This window comes from Trichoderma aggressivum (genome assembly GCF_033847375.1).
Source record: "Trichoderma aggressivum f. europaeum strain CBS 100526 chromosome Unknown scaffold_001, whole genome shotgun sequence".
In the NCBI taxonomy this organism is placed as follows: Eukaryota; Fungi; Ascomycota; class Sordariomycetes; order Hypocreales; family Hypocreaceae; genus Trichoderma; species Trichoderma aggressivum.
The window spans coordinates 644,105-663,194 of record NW_026946367.1 but is presented as its reverse complement, the minus strand read 5'-3'; the positions used below and the strand labels follow the sequence as shown (position 1 = coordinate 663,194).

General features: G+C 51.0%; 3 protein-coding genes across 3 annotated transcripts; 1 reads left to right on the top strand and 2 right to left on the bottom strand.

Moving 5' to 3' along the window:
• Positions 1-206: 206 nt before the first annotated feature.
• On the bottom strand, positions 207-1,413 carry Triagg1_128 (uncharacterized protein; the record flags this gene model as incomplete). Its single annotated transcript, XM_062896277.1, has 6 exons — positions 207-632; positions 695-820; positions 888-1,039; positions 1,110-1,150; positions 1,215-1,257; positions 1,350-1,413. The coding sequence occupies 6 exons, from the start codon at positions 1,411-1,413 to the stop codon at positions 207-209; spliced, it is 852 nt and encodes a 283-aa protein (XP_062760478.1).
• A 579-nt stretch (positions 1,414-1,992) lies between these two features.
• On the bottom strand, positions 1,993-7,602 carry Triagg1_127 (uncharacterized protein; the record flags this gene model as incomplete). The annotated part of the gene is made up of 3 exons (XM_062896266.1): positions 1,993-7,264; positions 7,329-7,375; positions 7,435-7,602. 3 exons carry the CDS (start codon positions 7,600-7,602, stop codon positions 1,993-1,995), a joined length of 5,487 nt encoding a protein of 1,828 aa, XP_062760477.1.
• An 8,222-nt stretch (positions 7,603-15,824) lies between these two features.
• Triagg1_126 (uncharacterized protein) lies at positions 15,825-17,869 on the top strand (the record flags this gene model as incomplete). The annotated part of the gene is made up of 6 exons (XM_062896255.1): positions 15,825-15,997; positions 16,063-16,170; positions 16,301-16,441; positions 16,516-16,608; positions 16,851-17,117; positions 17,281-17,869. 6 exons carry the CDS (start codon positions 15,825-15,827, stop codon positions 17,867-17,869), a joined length of 1,371 nt encoding a protein of 456 aa, XP_062760476.1.
• Positions 17,870-19,090: the final 1,221 nt, after the last annotated feature.

The following is a 19,090-nucleotide window of genomic DNA, read 5'->3' as shown; positions in this document are numbered from 1 at the left end:
ATATTTAGATGATATACTTGATTACTCAGGATCTCTAAAGTAATAGCCAAGTAGACTTTGTATTACCATCGACAAGTCGGCAGCACGGAGACTATGGCTCTATGCTTCGATCATGGAAACACGAGACTATGGCTCTACCCTTCCACCATGACAAGATTAAACCCGGTAGTCAACCGAATCATGCTGGCTCATATCCCTCGTCCTTTTCAACAAACATGTTCAACCTCCTCCGGACGGCCATCCTTCACTCCCAAATCCGTCTTAAGCGCCCTCCCAAACAACTCCAGCAGCACCTCGAAGCAAACCTTCGTAATGGCCGGATCATACCGTCCCTTGCTAAGCTCATCCCGGATAAAAGCATGCTGAGCCCACGCAAACTCATAAAAGCTAAACACGACACCGGCATTCCGGAGCTTCTTGCGGATCAAGTCTCTACCTTCGTCTGGGACGTGAGTATCCTTGATGCCGAATATCATGGCCACCTCGCCCTTGACCTCGCTCAGCCTATCCAGCGTGTGGTCGCTGTTTGCCGGTGCGTCCTCGGAGGTGTTGGCGGCTTCGTAGGGACCGAGGGTTCGGCTGTGGACGTCGGTTGCGAAATAGTTGACTGAGGCGCTCACCCGAGGATCGAGCTAGACGAGACGGAGATTGTCAAGTTAAAACTGGTGTATGAGAATCCGAATTCCTTTCTTACCGCAGCGCGAAGAGCCAAGTGACCTCCTAGGCACATTCCGGTTGTCCCAATCCTCCCAGTACAGGTAGGCAAGCTCAGCAGGTAGTCAACCGTCTTGTACGAATCTTCATCGTAAGATGCCAGCGTCTAGTGTACAACTGTATCAGCATGTTTCCTGACTTGACGCTACGAAGAAAAACAACACATCGCTTACCTTTTCGACTTTCCAGGCATTGCCCTTATCCGTTCCCTCAACATCGTATGCCAAGGGTTCAGGGCCGGTGAAGTCATGGTAGGACGAGGGGGCAGCCACAATGTACCCTTGGCCGGCAATCTGTCGTGCGAACCGAGCAACAGGGCCCGTCACTTTTGGCGTGTCAACAACGGCCACTCATGATGAGGCTGAGCTGGTGTATAGGCATGGTATCTACCTTACCTTGGTAGATCTCCGAGAAGACGGCAACCCCCGGGAATCGCCTGCACAAGGTATTTCTCAGTAAACGTTCCACTAATTGGGAAAGCAATGGAAGATTCAACTTACGCGTCGGGATACTGCGGAATGGTCGGGTGGAAGAGGAAGATGCCTGTTGCATACGCCGTGTATGTTACTCGTAGTGCTCACAATGATCGCTCACCTATAGTAGCTATAGGCATGTAGGGACAGGTAGATACGCACGCATCGTCGTCTCCTTTCCGCCCACCTTGGTCTGCACATCCGCGTAGCTCTCCTTGATCAACATGTTGGCAGGTGACTGGTTGTTGTGAGATTTGAATTGAGATGAATGTTCTATCCGTCTGCCCTTTGATATTTTGACGTGCTCAGTCAGAAACAACCCCGCGGTTAGTTGGCGGGGCTAAAATGCTGGAGCTCTCGGAGCTCTACCCAAATCCCCGCATCGCCGCAGACCGATCTCTCCATGGTTTTTATGATACTTTATTCATGTCATTGCTGACGTATTTCAAGTTGGCTCTTCGGCAATCTTCAGCATTGTAGAGAGCATGTTGTCGAGATGAAGCAGGGCTGCAAACTGGGAACAAGACCAAGTCACTTTCAGGCGTAAAATATGCAAAACTAAGGTACCATTATTAAACCCATACTCCTCGTTTTAATTGCAAAAGAGACAAGTTATACCATTTAGATCACTGGATTCAGAGGAAATCATGAATGTAATCATTCATTTGAGTGGCCGTGCCACTAAGAACTATCTACTATGAACCTCAGTAAATCATGAGGACAGCCGAAACTATAATCTCGCAGCAACATTGTGTAAGCTAGATAGAAGCAAGTAATTCACTGTTTATACATGACACCCGATATCTCAACCACGCGCCTCCTGCAACTCCGTCAACACTCTCTGCCAACCTCTCTGCACTTCCGGAACACGTTCTTCCTCCTTGGCCTTGACCACAGCAGCTTCGAATTCGTCCAGTTGCACATCTGACTTCCCAAACACGCCACTGGTGTAAGCTTTGAGAGTTGCGGAAACTGCCTCCACTCTCTTCAGTCTCTGAGACTCAACGCCAACTTCGGCCGTGTCCACATCGAGGCTGCCGAGATATCCTTGCAGAACACCGTCCTTATCCAGTGATGTCGAGTCTGCCGGGGGCTCGGATGCCGCGAGATCCTTCATTAGATCGATGACAGATTCGTACCAGACCTCTCGTTTGATGGCATTGAATTTGGGGCTGGAGAGATAAGACTCAAGGGCCTTGATGACTTGGCTGGCAACGGCGTATGCTCGTCTATCTGACAAGCGACTGTATCCGCGTGCCACGGCCTCGAGTCCATTCTTCGCAGTCTTGATCACAGTGTCTTCCTTAGAGTCCACATCCATCTTGCTGTCGTCCTTGAGATCCTCCAAGTGAGGAGACACAATGTCCACGATATCTTGCAAAAGGTCAACACTGTCCACCGCTTTCGCAAATCTCCACAGGCAGCGGAAAGCATGAACACGGTAGTCATCATTGTTTCGCTTCGCTTCTCGGAGGGCAATCTTCTTCATCAGGGCTGCAATGTCGGCGTTGTACCTCCACAGGGATTCGCCCTTTTCGATAAACTCAGGGAATGCTTCCAACAGCTTCTCCTTCCCTGGGAAAGTCTTCAGAGCGAGAGCCTTTTCAAAGACGGGCCATATGGCTTTCAGGTTGGCTTCTGAAATTGCACCCGTGGTATCGCTTGCGCTGGCTACATCCGTGACCATGGCGGCAACTGTGAAAGCACCGGTGTGTCGAAGCGACCATTGGGTGGTAGCCAAACAGCGCTCAACAAGGCTGACAATCTCCGGCACATAGCGAACGACGGTTCGACTGCTGCCAGAATGCTGATCCCAAACCTCTCGGAATACTTTGCTGGTGTAGTCGTCAACATCGTGAGACCCAAGATAAGCAAATGGCAACAAGATTGTCTCCTGAGTGGTGAAGTGATCAGGAGATATCTTGGCGAGAGAAACAATGACGTCCGAAACCTTCTGGCGACGAACCTCATCTTCCGACTGTAGGTAAAGATTCAACATGCGCTCCGAAAAACGTTGCTTGGCGCTGTCCGAGACGACTCTCATGATGTATGCAGAGGCACGAGCATAGGCTTGGCTAACTTCATCGTTCTTGTCCAGAACCTGCTTGCCAAGTAGTTCCAAGAATTGAGTAGAAACAGACTTGATCTCGTTCGTATGACGAGTAAAGAGCGTCGTCAGGACCCTGCTGCAGCCAATCTTGGTTGGCATTCCAATCGCAGTCTTGATAGTTGCCTCAAGGCGCGGGGCCAACTCAGCCATCACGTCTTCGTCAACGAACCGCAGGATGTTGTCGATGGCTTCGGAGATGGGGGATTGATTAACCATTTGGGATCGTATCTTATCAATCTTTTCTCGGCTATCCTCTCCAACTTGTTGATAGTAGTAATTGATACGGTCGGGCTCGATCGTGCTGAGAAGACCGAGAAGCTTTGGGATCACCTCTGGGATAAATGGCTTCAAGTGTTTACCACCGTGTCGTGCAATCTTAATAATGGTGATGATGGCAAAGACTTGCACCTCTTGAACTGAGCTTTCTGCAGCCTTGTCCGACAACAAGAAGGGCAGGGCCTTTTGCATCATGGCGTTGGCTGATGCCTCGTGAGTTCCCTCTTCGAGCTGTCTGGCGAGAGTATTGGATAGGCTTCTGCAGAGCCTGAAAGCAGCTTCTCGGACACTTCCCTTGACATCGTCAAAGACCTTTACTGCCTTTGTCCAAATATCACCATAGAATTTCTCATATCGTTCGAACGGAACGCCGGTCAATAGTTCGGAAATGGCAGCGCAGCTAGCTTCTCTCATTCTCCATTCTCGACCGAATATGCTCTTCAGCAGCTCTTCCATGATTGCGTCAAAGTGAACGTCCATCACCGTCTTTGGATCCTTCACCAAGGCTTTCCAAATCTCGTTCATGGATCGTTGGACATTGGTATTCGGATCAAATCGGTATCTGTAGAGCTTTGGATAGATCTTGGGGTCGACTTCGGCATCTGAGAGGATGTTAGTGAGACCAAAGCGCCCAAAGGCTGATCTGGTGGACCATGTAGCCGCATTGACCGCTAGAGCCATGAACTTGTAGACAAGTCGCTGGTCACCAACTTCGTTTGCGAGGCTGACAATGTCCTTGTACGAAGAGATCGAGCTGCCCTCGCCGGTGGGTAATGCTCCTGGCTCAAACAACTCAGTGTCTTCATCCACCTTGATTTGCGTTGCCGATCCTGTGAATGCAGCCACGAGATCTTTCACCAGGGCCGCCTTGAGCTGCTCGTCTCCACGTTCATGGACAAGATTGAGACCACGCGAAGCAGTCTCCTGCACCAACTCATCCCTAGAACTCAGAAGGCGCATAAATGAGGCCTGTGCCTGTCGGAGGCGAGATTTGACTTCATAGAGACCCGAACAGTACTGCACGATACAGAAAAGCCAGATACCGGAAGCCTTCAGAAGAGATGGTTTGGTTGCTTTGCAGTCCTCGAAGAGTTTGTCAAGGATGCTTGTGAGCAACGATGCCCGACACTTGCTTTGGAAGTCGCGGGTTCGGTATTCGACATCCACCATGAGCTTCACATAGTCTGAGTCCCAGCGAGCAGTTGCAATGGTTATGGCATCACCGACGGTGAATTGGACCTCCACCCGCTTGATTTCATGAAGAGCAAACAGCTCTGTCAAGATGGCACCAACTGGGCCTTCTGACCATGAAGCAGGTGATTCTGGAAGTTCAGAGTCTGGTATACTGGCGGCCAGCATTCCAAGACCAATAATCGCCTTCTCATTTCCCTTTTTGGCCTTCTCGGACAGCTTTTTGATCACTTTGTCAAGAGAGGTGGCTCCGTCTTTTGGAGGGATGGCAAGTTTTGCTAGCCACAGATGGGTAAAAGCTTCGACGGCTGCATCAAATAGAGATGCTGGAACATTCTCCTCGACCAGGATATGGAGAGGATACTTCCAATCAGCCACAGAGGCGTGGTTATAAAGAACAGATCTAGAGCAAAGATGTCCATATGCAGCGAGGGCTCCTTCGGCTGCATTCAGGTCCGGACCAACAGCCGTCGTGGCCTTCTCAAACAAAGCATTGAGGGTCATACCCCAGTTTTGAATGTCATCAACGTCCATAATTGGATGAGCCGCCAAGATACCCAGAGCTCTTGCGCCCAAGTCCCGTATCTCGCTCTTGTTAGATTTGATAAGAGGCAGCAGATTCATAACTCTGTGCTTGGTGAAGTCTCCGACAATGACTCTGGGAGAAAGAGATGCGACCTCGACGAAGCAGCGAAGACACTCTTCTGTTATGGGAGCATCCTCGAGAAAAGCGCCAACAAGACATGCATTGAGGTAGAGACTGAGATAAGAAGGGTCGATGTATCGCAAGTAGTCTTGAATCTTCTCCCGAGTTTTGATGTTGGTTTTTATTTGTGCGCCAAGCGTTTGCATCCAGTCGGGCTGAACCTTGAATTCAGGAAGTGCTGCGAGGAATATCATATGCTTGCAATACTGAATAATCAGAGCAAAAGCATTGATGTTGGACCCTCTGAAATTGTCAAAGATATTGTTAGAAGGTAGCGCTATCACTCCAGGGCCTGGCTCATAGTCGGCAGGAGGTGCAAGATCAGGGGCAGTCGTGAAGTATTTGAAGACCATCAGTCGCCAATCAGGCATGACAGGAGCTATCTCGCTGTGAGCGGAGTAGGTCCATGGATCCAGACCTTTTTGTCCTTGCTCAATCACGTCACTCCTCTCCTGAAGGCGACCAGCGACAGCCATAAAATTGATCCATCGAGCATCAATATTTATGAATGACAGACATTCATTGGCCCATTTGACGACCGCATGTCGAGTGCTTCGTACAGCAGGTGCCTTTTCAGGGAGAGACATGTATTTGAGGAGCATATTCCTCAATTCGAGATCCTCATCTGCAATGTGTTGAGGGATGTTTGCTGTAAGGCTTGAAAGCGCTCCGTCAATGTTGACCACGGCTTCATTTGTTGGGTCTTCTGACAAGGCTTGGAAGAGCCAAGCAGCCAGAGCGATTCGCTCTTTGAAAGGCATATCAGCGGACCGCGCAAGCAGGCCAATAGTTTCATAACCTCTCGAGCGAAGTTGGACCTCATCGTGGGTTATTTGCTGAACAGGAACAGGCCAACCTTGGGACTCGATGTAGCTTTGCATGCTCTTAATAAGATTCGGCCCGATGGAGAAGTCCTTATTGGATGGGCCTACTTGAGCGACCCAAGAGAGAAACTGGAAAAGAGCCTTGTGTAACTTTGTCTTCTCTAGGGTGCTTGATGGCTTAAGCGCATCTGTCGAAGAATCTTGCGTGAAACTCGGCAAAAAGTCAAGATTCACCACCTTCATAATGCTCTGGGACATTGTTGACGCAATGTTCGACTTGGCAAGCAAGGTGAGAATCCGTGTCCGATAAGCAGCAGGAAGCCGAGAGTGGGCATCAAACAGCTTCTTCACTAAATCCTCCTGTTCTAAGGAGACTGAAGTACGTTTGATAATCTCTTCAGCTAGAGATGCCACTCTGGTATCTGGGCTGGACGAGGCGTATAACGCAGGGAGGAACTTTTCTTCATCCGTAAAGGCAGCACTGGCCAAGAATGAAACAATCTTGGCCTTTAGCTGTGATATGTTTCGGTAAATTCTGTCTGTTCCAGAGCCTTCGATGGAGAAGATCTTAACTTCATCTTCGGTGAAGGTTGGGTTTGATTCAGCCACTGTTCGGTTTGAGGTTGGGGGCCGTAGGCGTAAGAAAAGAGAGAGCATTTTGGCGACATATGCTGCATCAGCGGGATCCTCCAAACCAATGGAGGCTCGAAGAGTCTCGTCTTCTTTGCTTCCGCGTGATGGAATGCGAACATCAATGAGGAGTTGAAGGATGATGTTGAAAAAGCTGGCAGCTCTTGGTTGGCCTTCATCCTTGGAGCAACCTCTCAGTGCGATGGGAATCAAGTCCCGTCTATCGTCTTCATCAAGACGACTAAGACTGTGCTGGATAAGTGGCAAATCCAGCTGCTTGATGATGGCACTGTCGGTTGATTTGTACTGTTCAAGCAATGCCTTGACAGGTAGGATGACACTATCTATCGTTAGTAATCTGATCTCTACTTGTTACGCATAAGAACACTGAAACGTGACTGTACCTTGGAGGCTGAGTGAATGTTCTCAACCGACTCAACAGCGTGATGACCTGAGAAGTGTTAGCAAATGAAGTCCTTGAGTCGGAGATAGGTGGGTAGAAGTGTTTACCTTGTTTCTGACGGCAGCGCTGGGACTCTGTGCCTTGAGAATGATGGGGGCTAAATAGCGCCCCAGGAGTTCAGTGAGCTTGTCTTCGACATTAGCAACGGCGAGAATCTTGAACTCGACGCTCTCCACTAGCTGCAGCTCTCGCTGCTCTGGAGTCAGGGTTGTCATGGTTGGAGATATCTGGAGGAGTGATGCTGGGCCGGACCAGCGGCTAGTGCAGGGAAATGCCGGTGCCCAACAGTAGAAGTAGAGGACTATAGACACTATCACGACTGAAGATGATGGTAAAATAATTTTTGATGATGGGGAGCGTGTGTGGAAGTTGTGTGATGGGTTGAAAAAAGTTGAGGATGGAGAGTGCAGAGGTGGTAAGGGGAGATTTGCTTGGGTTTCAGCGTGAGGCTTCCATCAGTGCATCATCACTTTAGGCCAGCACACTGGCGTAATGCCCATGGTAAACAATGACTAAGCAGTCATGCGCTCTGTGAATGGCCACGTGAGATTAGGAGCAAGTTTCCTATCGAGCTCTTGGGTATAAGAGGCGAATATGTTCTGCTATAATGATTTTCTACGGCTGATTTCTAGAGAAATTTCGATACAATGGCATGCAAACTGTAGTTATCATCGTCAAGCACGCTGTTGGATGCGCTGACACAAGCCACAGCCATCCAGGGTTGCTATTAGATCTGCCCGATCTCCCGAGCCAATCCTGTCAACTTAGTGGCGTGCGGAGTAGCACCGACATACAAGGCCACCAGGCTTTGAAGAGCATGATTGGCAAGTTTTTGATATAAAAAGAGTAGAATTACGGTAACATATTCATAGCTTTGTGTATCGATCAGTTTCCATTCACTTGGTTGCTGACTTATTCCTCTTCTACACTTCTTACAAGGGGATATCCCATGCTGACTAGGATCTGACAATGATAGGTACACAATGATTCAATGACCAGATTGTGAGCAGGCATGGGATTGATGGACCGGTATCTCTACAAAGTGCAATTTGAAAATGAGGATGCCATTCTCTTCTTGTTTGCAGAGTGATATGACATGCCCTTCTACTGGGCTACGGTGGAACACTTCTCACAGGCACAATGACAAAACCCTCACCAATAGGGAAACCCGAGTCCTTCAAACTCCGATTCGGCGGCCTATGTCGGCCATCGTCCTGAAAGTCCCGGTTCCGATACAACAGCGGAACAATCGGGGGGCTAAAAGCAATGGGCAAAGAAGCGCGGCGATTTAGTGTGGCGGCGTCAACGGCCGACCGTGTCAACTTCTGGAGGCGAATTCCCCTCCCCCTTCCTTTGCAAAGCAACTCGTACCGTCTTCGCACTCTAGGCTCGAGCTTATGCGAACCAAGCATAAACTTCCTTCGCCGTCAAATAGCCAGCCATTGCAGTAGACTCTATCATATGCATTGTGCATGGGCCGGTCAAAGGTAAGCTGATGAAAAACTTGCGTGCGTAGGGCAGGATGCCGCGGTCATTGGATGCCGAGACCCACGATGGTCGCCAGTTACGCAAGTGATGGCCCAATGACATTGGTCTGTCCCAAACGACCCACGGTGGCCGAGTTCACGATGCGGTGGTGTATGAAAAGCTTTTGCCAAACTAACATTCATTAGGTCATGAAGCCCCGCAGTGTATAGAGACACGCCTCACCATTTCTGATTTGAAAAAAAAAAAAAAAAAGCTGCATTTACCGCCATGCCGTCTAGGGATGATGCGAGATGGTGGCTGCCTTGTGTTCTGTCCATCATTTTCTCTGCATGTCGGGGAAAGCTCAGAGGCCGGCTAATGGACAACGACCGTGCCATTGCCCGTTAAAGGGCGGCAAGAAGAGCGGTGACTTTAAATAACATCCAGAGCTGACGAGATGCATTGCCAGGCCGCTCAAGGCGAGGGTGTGACCTTTTCAGCTGGATATGGGCGAGAAGGGATGGCAGGGGTCGTGGTGGAAGATCCATGCGACGAAGGAACAAAAGCTGCGAATCCGCTGACAATGCTTCGCCTAGTTGTCGCAAGCCGTACTGTATTCGTACAGGTATGCAACGAGCTCTTCTTTGTTTCTTTCTTTTTTCTTCTACTCCTGCTTGCATCATCGCTTGGGAAGTAGGATGCCTGATGCAGAGAGCTTTGCAACCTTGCTCGTTCCTTGATTATGCTTGTCATAGAGACGGCGTTAGAACGATGTAACTCGCCCTGGAGATGGGAGGGGAAGCGCTTGAACCTTTTGTCGAATTGTTGAAGCTGACTGGCTGAAGCTGTGCCCTCGTGGAGGGATAAACCTGGCCTTTACGAGGTAGCACTTCTGCAATCATACTCCAAACTGCTGCAGGAGACGACGAGCTCCCATGTCGAACACGCACCAGCCCAACACCTCTTCTCACAAGGTTAACCCACCAGCCGGCCATCCAGATACCTGGAAACGTCCCCCATTGGGGGGCCTTGGACAGAGGGTGTTGTGCAGGAGCGCCACTCGTCGATGCCGCTCCCCCAACCAAAGTCCACCAAAGCCCTGCGGTTCGAGGTAGGCGGACAAGGGAGGGGGTGGTCTCTTTGGCGTGCTGAGAAGCCGGGGGTGAGGAGGGGTAGAAGTGGTGCCCTGTACGATCGTGACGGGTCAGAAACAAGATCCATCCATAGGCGGGATGCACAGGCTGAATACCACATGGCAGGACGGGCCTCTTTGGATAGACCTTTGAGAGCTTTTTTTGCCCGGGAGGCTTCGTTGTGAATCAGGGAGACGGGAGGAGCTTGGCTTGCCCAGAGGTGCGATCAGTTAATACCCTGACGGAGCGACAAGTAATACCTGTTACTGCTTGCTTTGTAACTTTCTGCATGCACTCTCCCTCGTCAGCTTTTCGAGGCACGTAATCATGCAGGGGCGTTGCTGATAGGACAGATGCTTCCCGTGTGCATGTAAGTTTTAAGACACCTGGTGATCGCATTTGTCGCGAATTGCGACGGTAGTCTCAGCACAAACGAAAAATGCCATGGCCGGCGCATTAACCAGGATTGGTCCGGGATGCAGCAGCCTCTGCCAGGGCCGAAAATCCAAGAGCCACATCAACCTTTCTCTGTGCGCGTCTGGTATGCGTGGCAGATGTGACCAGGGCATCACAATGCGCTTTGTTGGCCGCCTCTATTTGTCTCTGTGTAGCATCGCTAGGGCCGTCCGGCGCAAACAATAGAGTACCTGTTCTTTTGCCTAATACTTGTGCTTTGTTTCGGTAGGAAATGCGGTCTGGCAACAGGATGAAGTGGAAGGATGGAAGAAGGTTGAAAGACACGTTGCTTTTTTGTCTCTCTTTTGGCCTGGTGATGCTGCGACGATCGGTACGTACCGAAATAAGGTGTGTGGTGGTTTAGCATCGCCATGATGGCTGCAGGCACAGGCACAGGCACCAGGGGTAACGCAAAAGCAGACAAGATTAAGTATAGTAGTGAACAGAATAGTGAATGAAATACTAGCACTATTGCTGACCTCAATTATCAAAGAGGTATCATCATCTCATCTGCAGGGGGTCACTTGTCACGCATCCGCACGCAGGGACCGATCCGCTCCCAGTTACACAGGCCGTCCTGTCGCGTCACAATATTGAGACGCGGGCGAGCCATCCAAGACCCTGTGGCTGGGACTTTACCTATGGGATTGGCTTGTAGTGTTGCTCTGCGTCTCTCCCTGATAAAATTGCGCTGAGACAAAGCAACTTGTTCACCGTCAATCAGACATGGCGATTTGAGACATCTGCATTGATGGCCATCTGCTTGTCCTGGCCACCAGACGCCCCGTTGTGTGTCTCTTCACGGAGATGTCGGCATCGGATGGGCACAATTGCGCCCAGTATCTGCGGCATCTGTCATGGCAAGTCTTTGAGCTTTATTGTAGTACGTACCTGGAAGATGAGCTCCGTTTCATCATAGTTATTCCTCTGGGCTGCCTTGGGATCGATCTGGCAGTTGTGAAAGAAACACAGCTAGCACTGCCTCCCCACCTGTGACCTGCATAATCGGATCCAGCACGAACTTTGCCGGTTCCGTATGTGTCTCTCCTTGTTTGTGTTCTTGCCTTTCTTTCGGCTTCCAAATGTTGCTACGCAAGACGCAGGTCCACTGACAAGTGCCATGTCCTCCAGCCAGTCAGAGCCGCAAACGGCGAGATGTCAAGAAGTTCTTTGAGTGCACTGTTTGAATCGCCACATGGAAACGCGCACTAGGAAGACAACGAACCTGAGAATGGAGCCGACGTTGGCAACTAGCGACACGCCGTCGGACAGTCCGCTGGAAGCTTCTGAGCGTTTTGGCCCACCAGGGCAATGGCACGGTATGGGGACAGTGTGTTTTACCGCAGCCGCGTATCAAAGAGCAGATGTTTCCGGCTCTTGGGCGGAGACGCTTTCGTGGCTTTGGCACTGAGGAAGACAGTACGAGTAGATGCTCCGTGGATGATGACGGTGCGAGCTTGCCGTATACTCCGTTGACCGAGCCGCGTAAATGGCATAACTAGAAAGGTACTCTGTTTAACGGTATGCTGCGGCAAATATTGAAAATTTTGTAGCCCCGAGTCGCCGGAATACATCTCCGCGGTCTGACAGGGCGGAGTCTTCTCGATGCTGCCTATACTCGTAGTCAAAGGACAAGAACAGAAGTGACAAGCAAACGTGATTGAACTTGACAGTTCCACCAAGAACCATCTCGAGAGCGGTTTGTTCTGCTTGATTTGCTGCGCGCTAACAAAGCCGCAAATCAACTTCTTTGACACCTATAAAGCGAAAAGCACGAGACCACATCCCCCAAGTATACCTGGCAGGTACATTGGGGGCCTTGTTGAGCTTTGGAGATGCGCCACCAACACTCTAACAAGAACCGGCTTTGTCTTTGTGGCGCCCATCCTCAAAGAACTGGGCTCTTTTCTCTTCCCCTTGGGTGCCCGGTTAAGAGGCCTTGGGCCAGTTGAATTCCTTGAGCCTATTCGCCGTCCTCAGCCAGACAAGGAACTTCCAACCATTGGCGCCACGGGCCTCTTGCTCCGTACACGCCCTGAAGCAAAGGACAAGCCATGGCTTCGCTCGGATCTGGCACAGGCCACAAAGCTTTGCAGCAGGACGAGAGGGCTTGGGGGCCTCATTGCTGAGAGCGGCGGCAGGCAGCAAGTGAATAATAATGCAACGCGTGCTCGTCGTTTCCTCCTCGCCTTCTTCCTTCTTTTCTTCTGTTTCTTCCACAGCGTTATTTACTCTTTCCGTTTGTTGTCGTCTGCGAAGTACACAGGAACTGATTGATTCATCGCCGTGTGATTTGATTGATTGGTTGTGTGTCTCGCTCCGTCATCTTTGCGCTCCGTTGTCTAGATCTGACAATTTCCGGCATCCGTTTGGCCAATATTGCTGCAAAGTACCTCTTTTTTCCTTGGCTGTCTGATATATCCCTACCGCTGCTCCTCGTCGTCCCATTGCCCTCCCTTGCCCCTTGCCGTTTCATTGCAATTGCAGCAAAGAAAAGGAAGATCACAAGCGATAACACAGCAACGCTTCCTTGACTTGAGCAGCAGCGTCATCTTCTGGTGCGACCCCTCTCCCAAGAAGCTCCGGCAGCGCCAGCAGCAGCAGCAACAGCTCCTCGCTCTCGTACCATCTGGTTTCTTCCTCGTTCGTGTGGGTGGAATTTTGACCTTGTGGGCTGTTTCAGCGCCCTTTGAAGCCAGCTTGGCCAACCAACGGGCCCGAGATCGAGCAAGAGATCGCCTGTGGCCGCCAAAAAGGCAGCGCCCACATCGACGTCTCACACGCAATACACACACGCCCCCCCTGGCTGGATCCTGGTCGACCATTCGACCTTGCCCTCGCCTAACTAATCCCCGCGCGACCCGGTTCCAGGCTGTGCAGACTCTCAACAGTGTGTGTGAGAGAGAGTGTGTGTCCACTAGACTGTCCCAAGTCCAACAAAGAGGGCCAGTTAGCAGCACCAGCTTGGACAAGGGAGAGAGAAAAAAAAAAGCTCGCCCGCTCTCTGCCGCACGGCGTCCCGCGTACTGACTCTTTTTTCCTTCCATCACACATTCTTCCTCTTCCATCTCTTTTTTTCTCGTCACGGCTGCTACGGTTCTTCCCTTGCGCGTGTTTCGGACTATCGGCTGAGAGAGTTACGGTTGTTTTTGCCGGCGCCTAAAAGTAAGTTGCACCTTTGCAGACTGCCCAGTTGGTTTTTTTCTTCTTCTTGTTCGTGTGAAATTTTCCCCCTCTTGTCCGTGCCCCGGCTCGAATAGCGTGTGGTTTTGCGCGCGGAACGATGGATCGAAACTGGAATTGGACGTCGCCTCTGGAGCCGCGGCGACGCACTCGCCAATCTCGACAAGGACCGAGGCCGAAGCAAGTGGTCAAGACTTGTGCGCTTGGAGACCCGGCCGGCTCGGCGACGCAATCGATCGATCAAGTGAAAATACCGTGGTGCGCCCTCGCCCTCGCACTCACAGCCGTGGGCTCATGCGGCGAAATGCGGCGTCGTATTTCCGCTTGCGCCGTCGCCGGTCGGCCGTGCCCCCGAAGCCTCGACTGCTCTGCCGCGTCCTGTCCAAATCCTGAGCGTCGCATCGGCCGACTCTTTTCGTTTTCGCAAAGCGCCTTGATTTCGTCATGGCCACGGGATTTTCTCTTCCGGGAGCACTTCGGCGTCTCGCGGGGCGATGCACGATCTCCATCCGATTTCACCCCACTTCGCCGGGTCTACCATGTGATTGCGGCATCCGAATCATGAAGGACGATAATCGATACGAGAGGGACCGGCAGGGTGCGACGAATCATGGCGAGCCGATGGAGGCGGTTGCTTGTTGGGCTCGTCCGAGTCTGCTGTCGTCGATGTCGTTAGGAAAACAAAATTGGCCGCGAGGCTGCAAGTTCGAGGTTGCGGATGTCAAGTTGCTCGTGCTCCGAACAGCTGCATTGCAATTTCGCGGCCGACAAATACCGCCAGCGCATCGAAAGTCCCTCATATCGGATCGCGGAGAAACGAATATTTCGGCATTGGCAGGCTAGAGCTTTTGCTCTCGACTAGACAGCGATTTTTGAGTGTGGAGTGTGTTGGTGTGCGATTGGTGCCTTGGCCGTTTGTCACCACCAAACTGGTCTTTTATTACGAGCGCAATACTTTCCAGGGTGGCTTGATGGCTAGTAATGTGGTCAATCTCGCAAATTGATGGATATGGAATGTGGCATTCCCTCTGCTGGTTTATACCCACCTGGAATGTTCCGACTATACCGTCATCTTTGACTACACGAGCATGCAAGGCGCACCAGAACACGAAGCTCAAAGCCAATGGATACATTCCGAGGAAACCCTGACGACCAGTATTTGCATCAATATCCGGGCCATCTAGAGAAGCGGAAGAGAAGGTTGGAATAGGGCTTACTGGAAATGGTGCCGCTTCGTTGGTTCAGGCATCTCGGCAGGCATTTTGCGCATCACACGGAGTCGGGGCCTTTTTGTTGTCACTGCACATTACACAGCTGCTAGAATCTTTGGATCCGCATCATTGAATGCTAACAGCGATATCTAGGTTCTTCTTGATTTCGAGAGCGTTCCAACTGTTTTACCACACTCCTTTAGGATTTTCGGTAGAACATACGATCGGTCCACGATATCATCTTTCGACTCCATCTTAAACAAGGTCATTATCCGCCTCAAGCATCGCATTTGTCCCCTTGCCATCTTGAACGCGGCGTGACGGCGTATTGAGAATCTCTTATTCATACGGACACTTTTTTTCCTTTGGAATCTCTCTAGCAAGACTGGTTATCGGTCTTCTATTGCTTCGTTGTCGATCTTCGCTTTCGATTCGAACGTCACCTCTATTTCGCTTCTATTTAGGTGAGTGGCTGGTTGTGCTCTCTACAATGACATGGTGCATAGCGCTAACCGTTTGTTGTCGTGTAGTCTTTGAGCATCTTCTTCGGCAAGGAACGAAAGCCCGACAGTCTGTTTATAATCGAGCTTGAAGCAGATTACAATTTTGTTTCCTAAAACATAAAGTAATTGGTACGTCTTCGATTTCTTCCCCCTATGCTCCATCATGATTCTGCGAGCTGGGTGTATATGCTCTTGAGCTTGAACGTGACCATCGTGAGCCAAGTGGTCTCGCCTCAAACTTCCCTACAAAACCTTGTCGCCGAGGCTGAGTTCCTCTCGCCCTGTGCGTGTAATCTACGTCCCCCCAAAATCCACCGAGCTAAGTCGCCGGTGGCGCTCGTCACATACGAGTGTACGAGATAACGTGTCAAGGCGGAACAGCATTTAAGCTGGCACGTCATAGGACACATTACCCTTGCTCCCTCTTCTTCCTCTTATTTCTAGAAACCGTTTGCTGCAGAATATCTTTAAACCCGTTGTGCTGATGGACGTTAAGACTAGTATGGATATGAACTCCTCCTTTCCTGGTGCTCCGTCTAACGGCATCTCTGCTGCCAGTCCAATGGCTTTTCAAAACGGAACCCCACCCGCCACCGACATGTCGGCTGTGCCTCCTCCCGCTGGTCCTACTCAGGATCAGGCCAAAACCACCCTGTGGTAAGATACAACAACGCAACCACTAAACACTTGAACGAGTCGTGTGTGACTAACAAGAGGATCAGGATGGGAGAGCTCGAGCCCTGGATGGACGAAAACTTCATCAAAGGCGTCTTCCTTTCTTCCGCTGGCGAAACCGTCAACGTCAAGGTGATTCGCGACAAGAACTCGGGGTAAGCTTGGTCTCCATCTCCATGGCGCGTTGAGTTTTGTCCCTCTCTCTCCATCACACGAGAAAGGAATCACGACAATTCACCCGTCATATGCATCATCATTTCAGCTGACTCTGCTCTCCCCTCTCAGCAACGCCGGATACTGCTTCGTCGAATTCGCAACCCCCGACGCCGCCACCAAGGCGCTTGGCCTCAACGGAACGCCTGTCCCCAACAGCTCGCGCCAGTTCAAGCTGAACTGGGCGTCTGGCGGCGGTCTGGTTGACCGACGGTAAGTCTGATGCGATGCGATGCGATGCGATGCGATGCTTGTTTTTGTCTTGTTTGAAATTCTGCCGTGCTCAGCCTTGCCCTCCCTTTGCTCGCCCCCTTGCGCAAGTACCAGCCAGTACCTCTGCTTGTACCTCCCCCCACTGCATCTTCTCCTGTACCTGCCCGGTACCTGCGCAGTTTTGCGGCAGTAACCGTTCCGCCTCGGATTTACCTTTTCACCACCTTCAGGCACAGCTTCCACATCTGCCGCTTCTGCCTTGCCTCGTTTTTTGTTTCTCTCGCCGTCACAACGTCCACCCTTCCACTTTTGCCAACCTAATTTTTTCTCCTCTTGACGCTCTTCTTGCCTTGAACTCTTCACTCTCGCTCCTGCTGAATATTTGGTTTCTAATGTCTACCAACGATAGCGACGATCGCGGCCCCGAGTATAGCATCTTCGTCGGTGATCTCGGTCCCGAGGTCAACGAGTATGTCCTGGTCTCTCTCTTCCAGGCTCGCTTCCCTTCGTGCAAGTCGGCCAAGATCATGACGGACGCCATGTCTGGCCAGAGCCGCGGCTACGGCTTCGTGCGCTTCTCCGATGAAAACGATCAACAGCGTGCCCTCGTTGAAATGCAGGGAGTCTACTGCGGCAACCGTCCTATGAGGATCTCGACTGCCACCCCCAAGAATCGGTAAGTTGCACCCGCCAACTTTTTTTCGTGCACGCATTTTGCCAGCCCACCTTCTCTTCTTTGCCCAACTTCTTCACTTATACCTACACACGCTCGACACTCCCTCCGTCTTCTAGTTGTAACTGAGAACACCCGACTCTAACATGACCATCTCGTTTTACAGCGGCAACCACGGCTTTGGTCACGGACACCAAGGCGGTCCGATGATGGGCGGCGGTATGCCTCAACAGCAAATGTGGGGAGGAGTGCAAGGATTCCCCTACGGCGGCAATGCCGGTGCTGGTGGCGGTTTCAACCCAGCTACTCAGATGAACCAGTTCACCGACCCCAACAACACAACTGTTTTCGTCGGCGGCCTCTCGGGCTATGTCACGGAGGACGAGCTTCGATCTTTCTTCCAGGGATTCGGAGAAATCACCTACGTCAAGATCCCTCCTGGCAAGGGCTGCGGATTCGTCCAGTTTGTCCACCGCCACGCCGCCGAGATGGCCATCAACCAGATGCAGGGCTACCCCATTGGCAACTCTCGAGTCCGACTCAGCTGGGGCCGATCTCAGAACAACTCTGGAGTCGGCACTCCCTACCGCCCTGCTCCTCCTCCGCCTCACTACATGGGCATGCCTGGTCCTGCCCACGGCGGTCCCGGTCCTAACCCGTACGGTGGCCCTCACCACTTTGGCGGTCCTGCTCCGGGCCCCCAAGGTCCCTCAGGACCCCCAGGTCCCGCCGTCCCCCCTCAGGTAGGAAATTGAACATACAAAAACTCGCACCGAGAGACAGACCACAGAAAGGCTGACCGTTGATTTTGCCTAGTAAAGTTTGAAGAGACGGCCGGACACTATTGAGACGGCTGGTCGCTCTGGCCAGCCTCGGGGATCTGGACAAGGTTTTGTCGACTCTCATTTGATGCTCTCCTTTCTTCTTATTCACAGCCGATTGATGGGCTGACCTGGGGCAACATTGGGGCGTTGGACTGATTTGCGTCGTTCGGGCACGTCGTCTTTTGTCATTTTTTCTCACGTTGAAATTACCATTGCTCTGCGCTTTGACACGACACTATGCACCCCCCATTTTCTTGAGTCTCAAATCACGACCGGCGTTGGAGATTTCAGTTCTCTGGGGAACTGTCACCAGTCAAATTTGATTACGTGCTTGATTTTATGATTCCCCTAACAAAAATTGATGCCGTGCTTTGTTTGCGTGTGATTGCCTCATACTTTTGTGATGTGTGCATTTGTCTGTTGTGCTGTCTGTTTCCTTTTCTACTTTTATTTCCTTTTTTTCTCTTCAACTTTTTCCTTACTTCTAAATGTTTTCCCTTTGTCCACCAAAAGCCTGACTTTGCGCATAGCGGCAACAGAAATTCTCGTCTTGAAGAATTTGCGCTGGTCATAAAACGATCTGCTATGGATTATAAAAGTATGTCTGCAGCTGGGTTTAATTCGCTTTTTTCCTTTTTTTTCCCCTATGTACTTTTTATATTTTTCTTTCCCATGTCTCTCATCTCCTACTCTTATTTCTGTATTCTCTCCTTTTTCTTTTGCACTTCTCGGTTTCCTTTTCCAGTCGTTACCGTTCGTCTGCCTGTCGCTTCGGACTTGGGGCAACGGTCAAAGTTCAATCATTACTGGGGTTTCCTTGGGTGTCTCTTTTCTCTCCGTTTCTTTTCCTGTGTACCTCCATCAATCGTTAGGCAACTTGGAATTTTTCCTCGTTCCGATGCATGGAGTCTTGCTTGTGCGAGTGGCAGCCGTGGGTGTAGCCAGCGAGCTGTCAAGATAGCGTATGGCAAGGGGACCGGCATATATAGCTGCTCTATTACAGGTAGAGAAGAATATATCGGCGCACTTAGATGGGGATATTGCTTGCCTTGGCTTTTATTAATCTCGAGCATGGCTGCCTGTGGTTGTTGTATGTTGCCCAGCGATCGTAAGATACCACATGCCGACTGCTGTTGAAAGAATGCTTTTTTC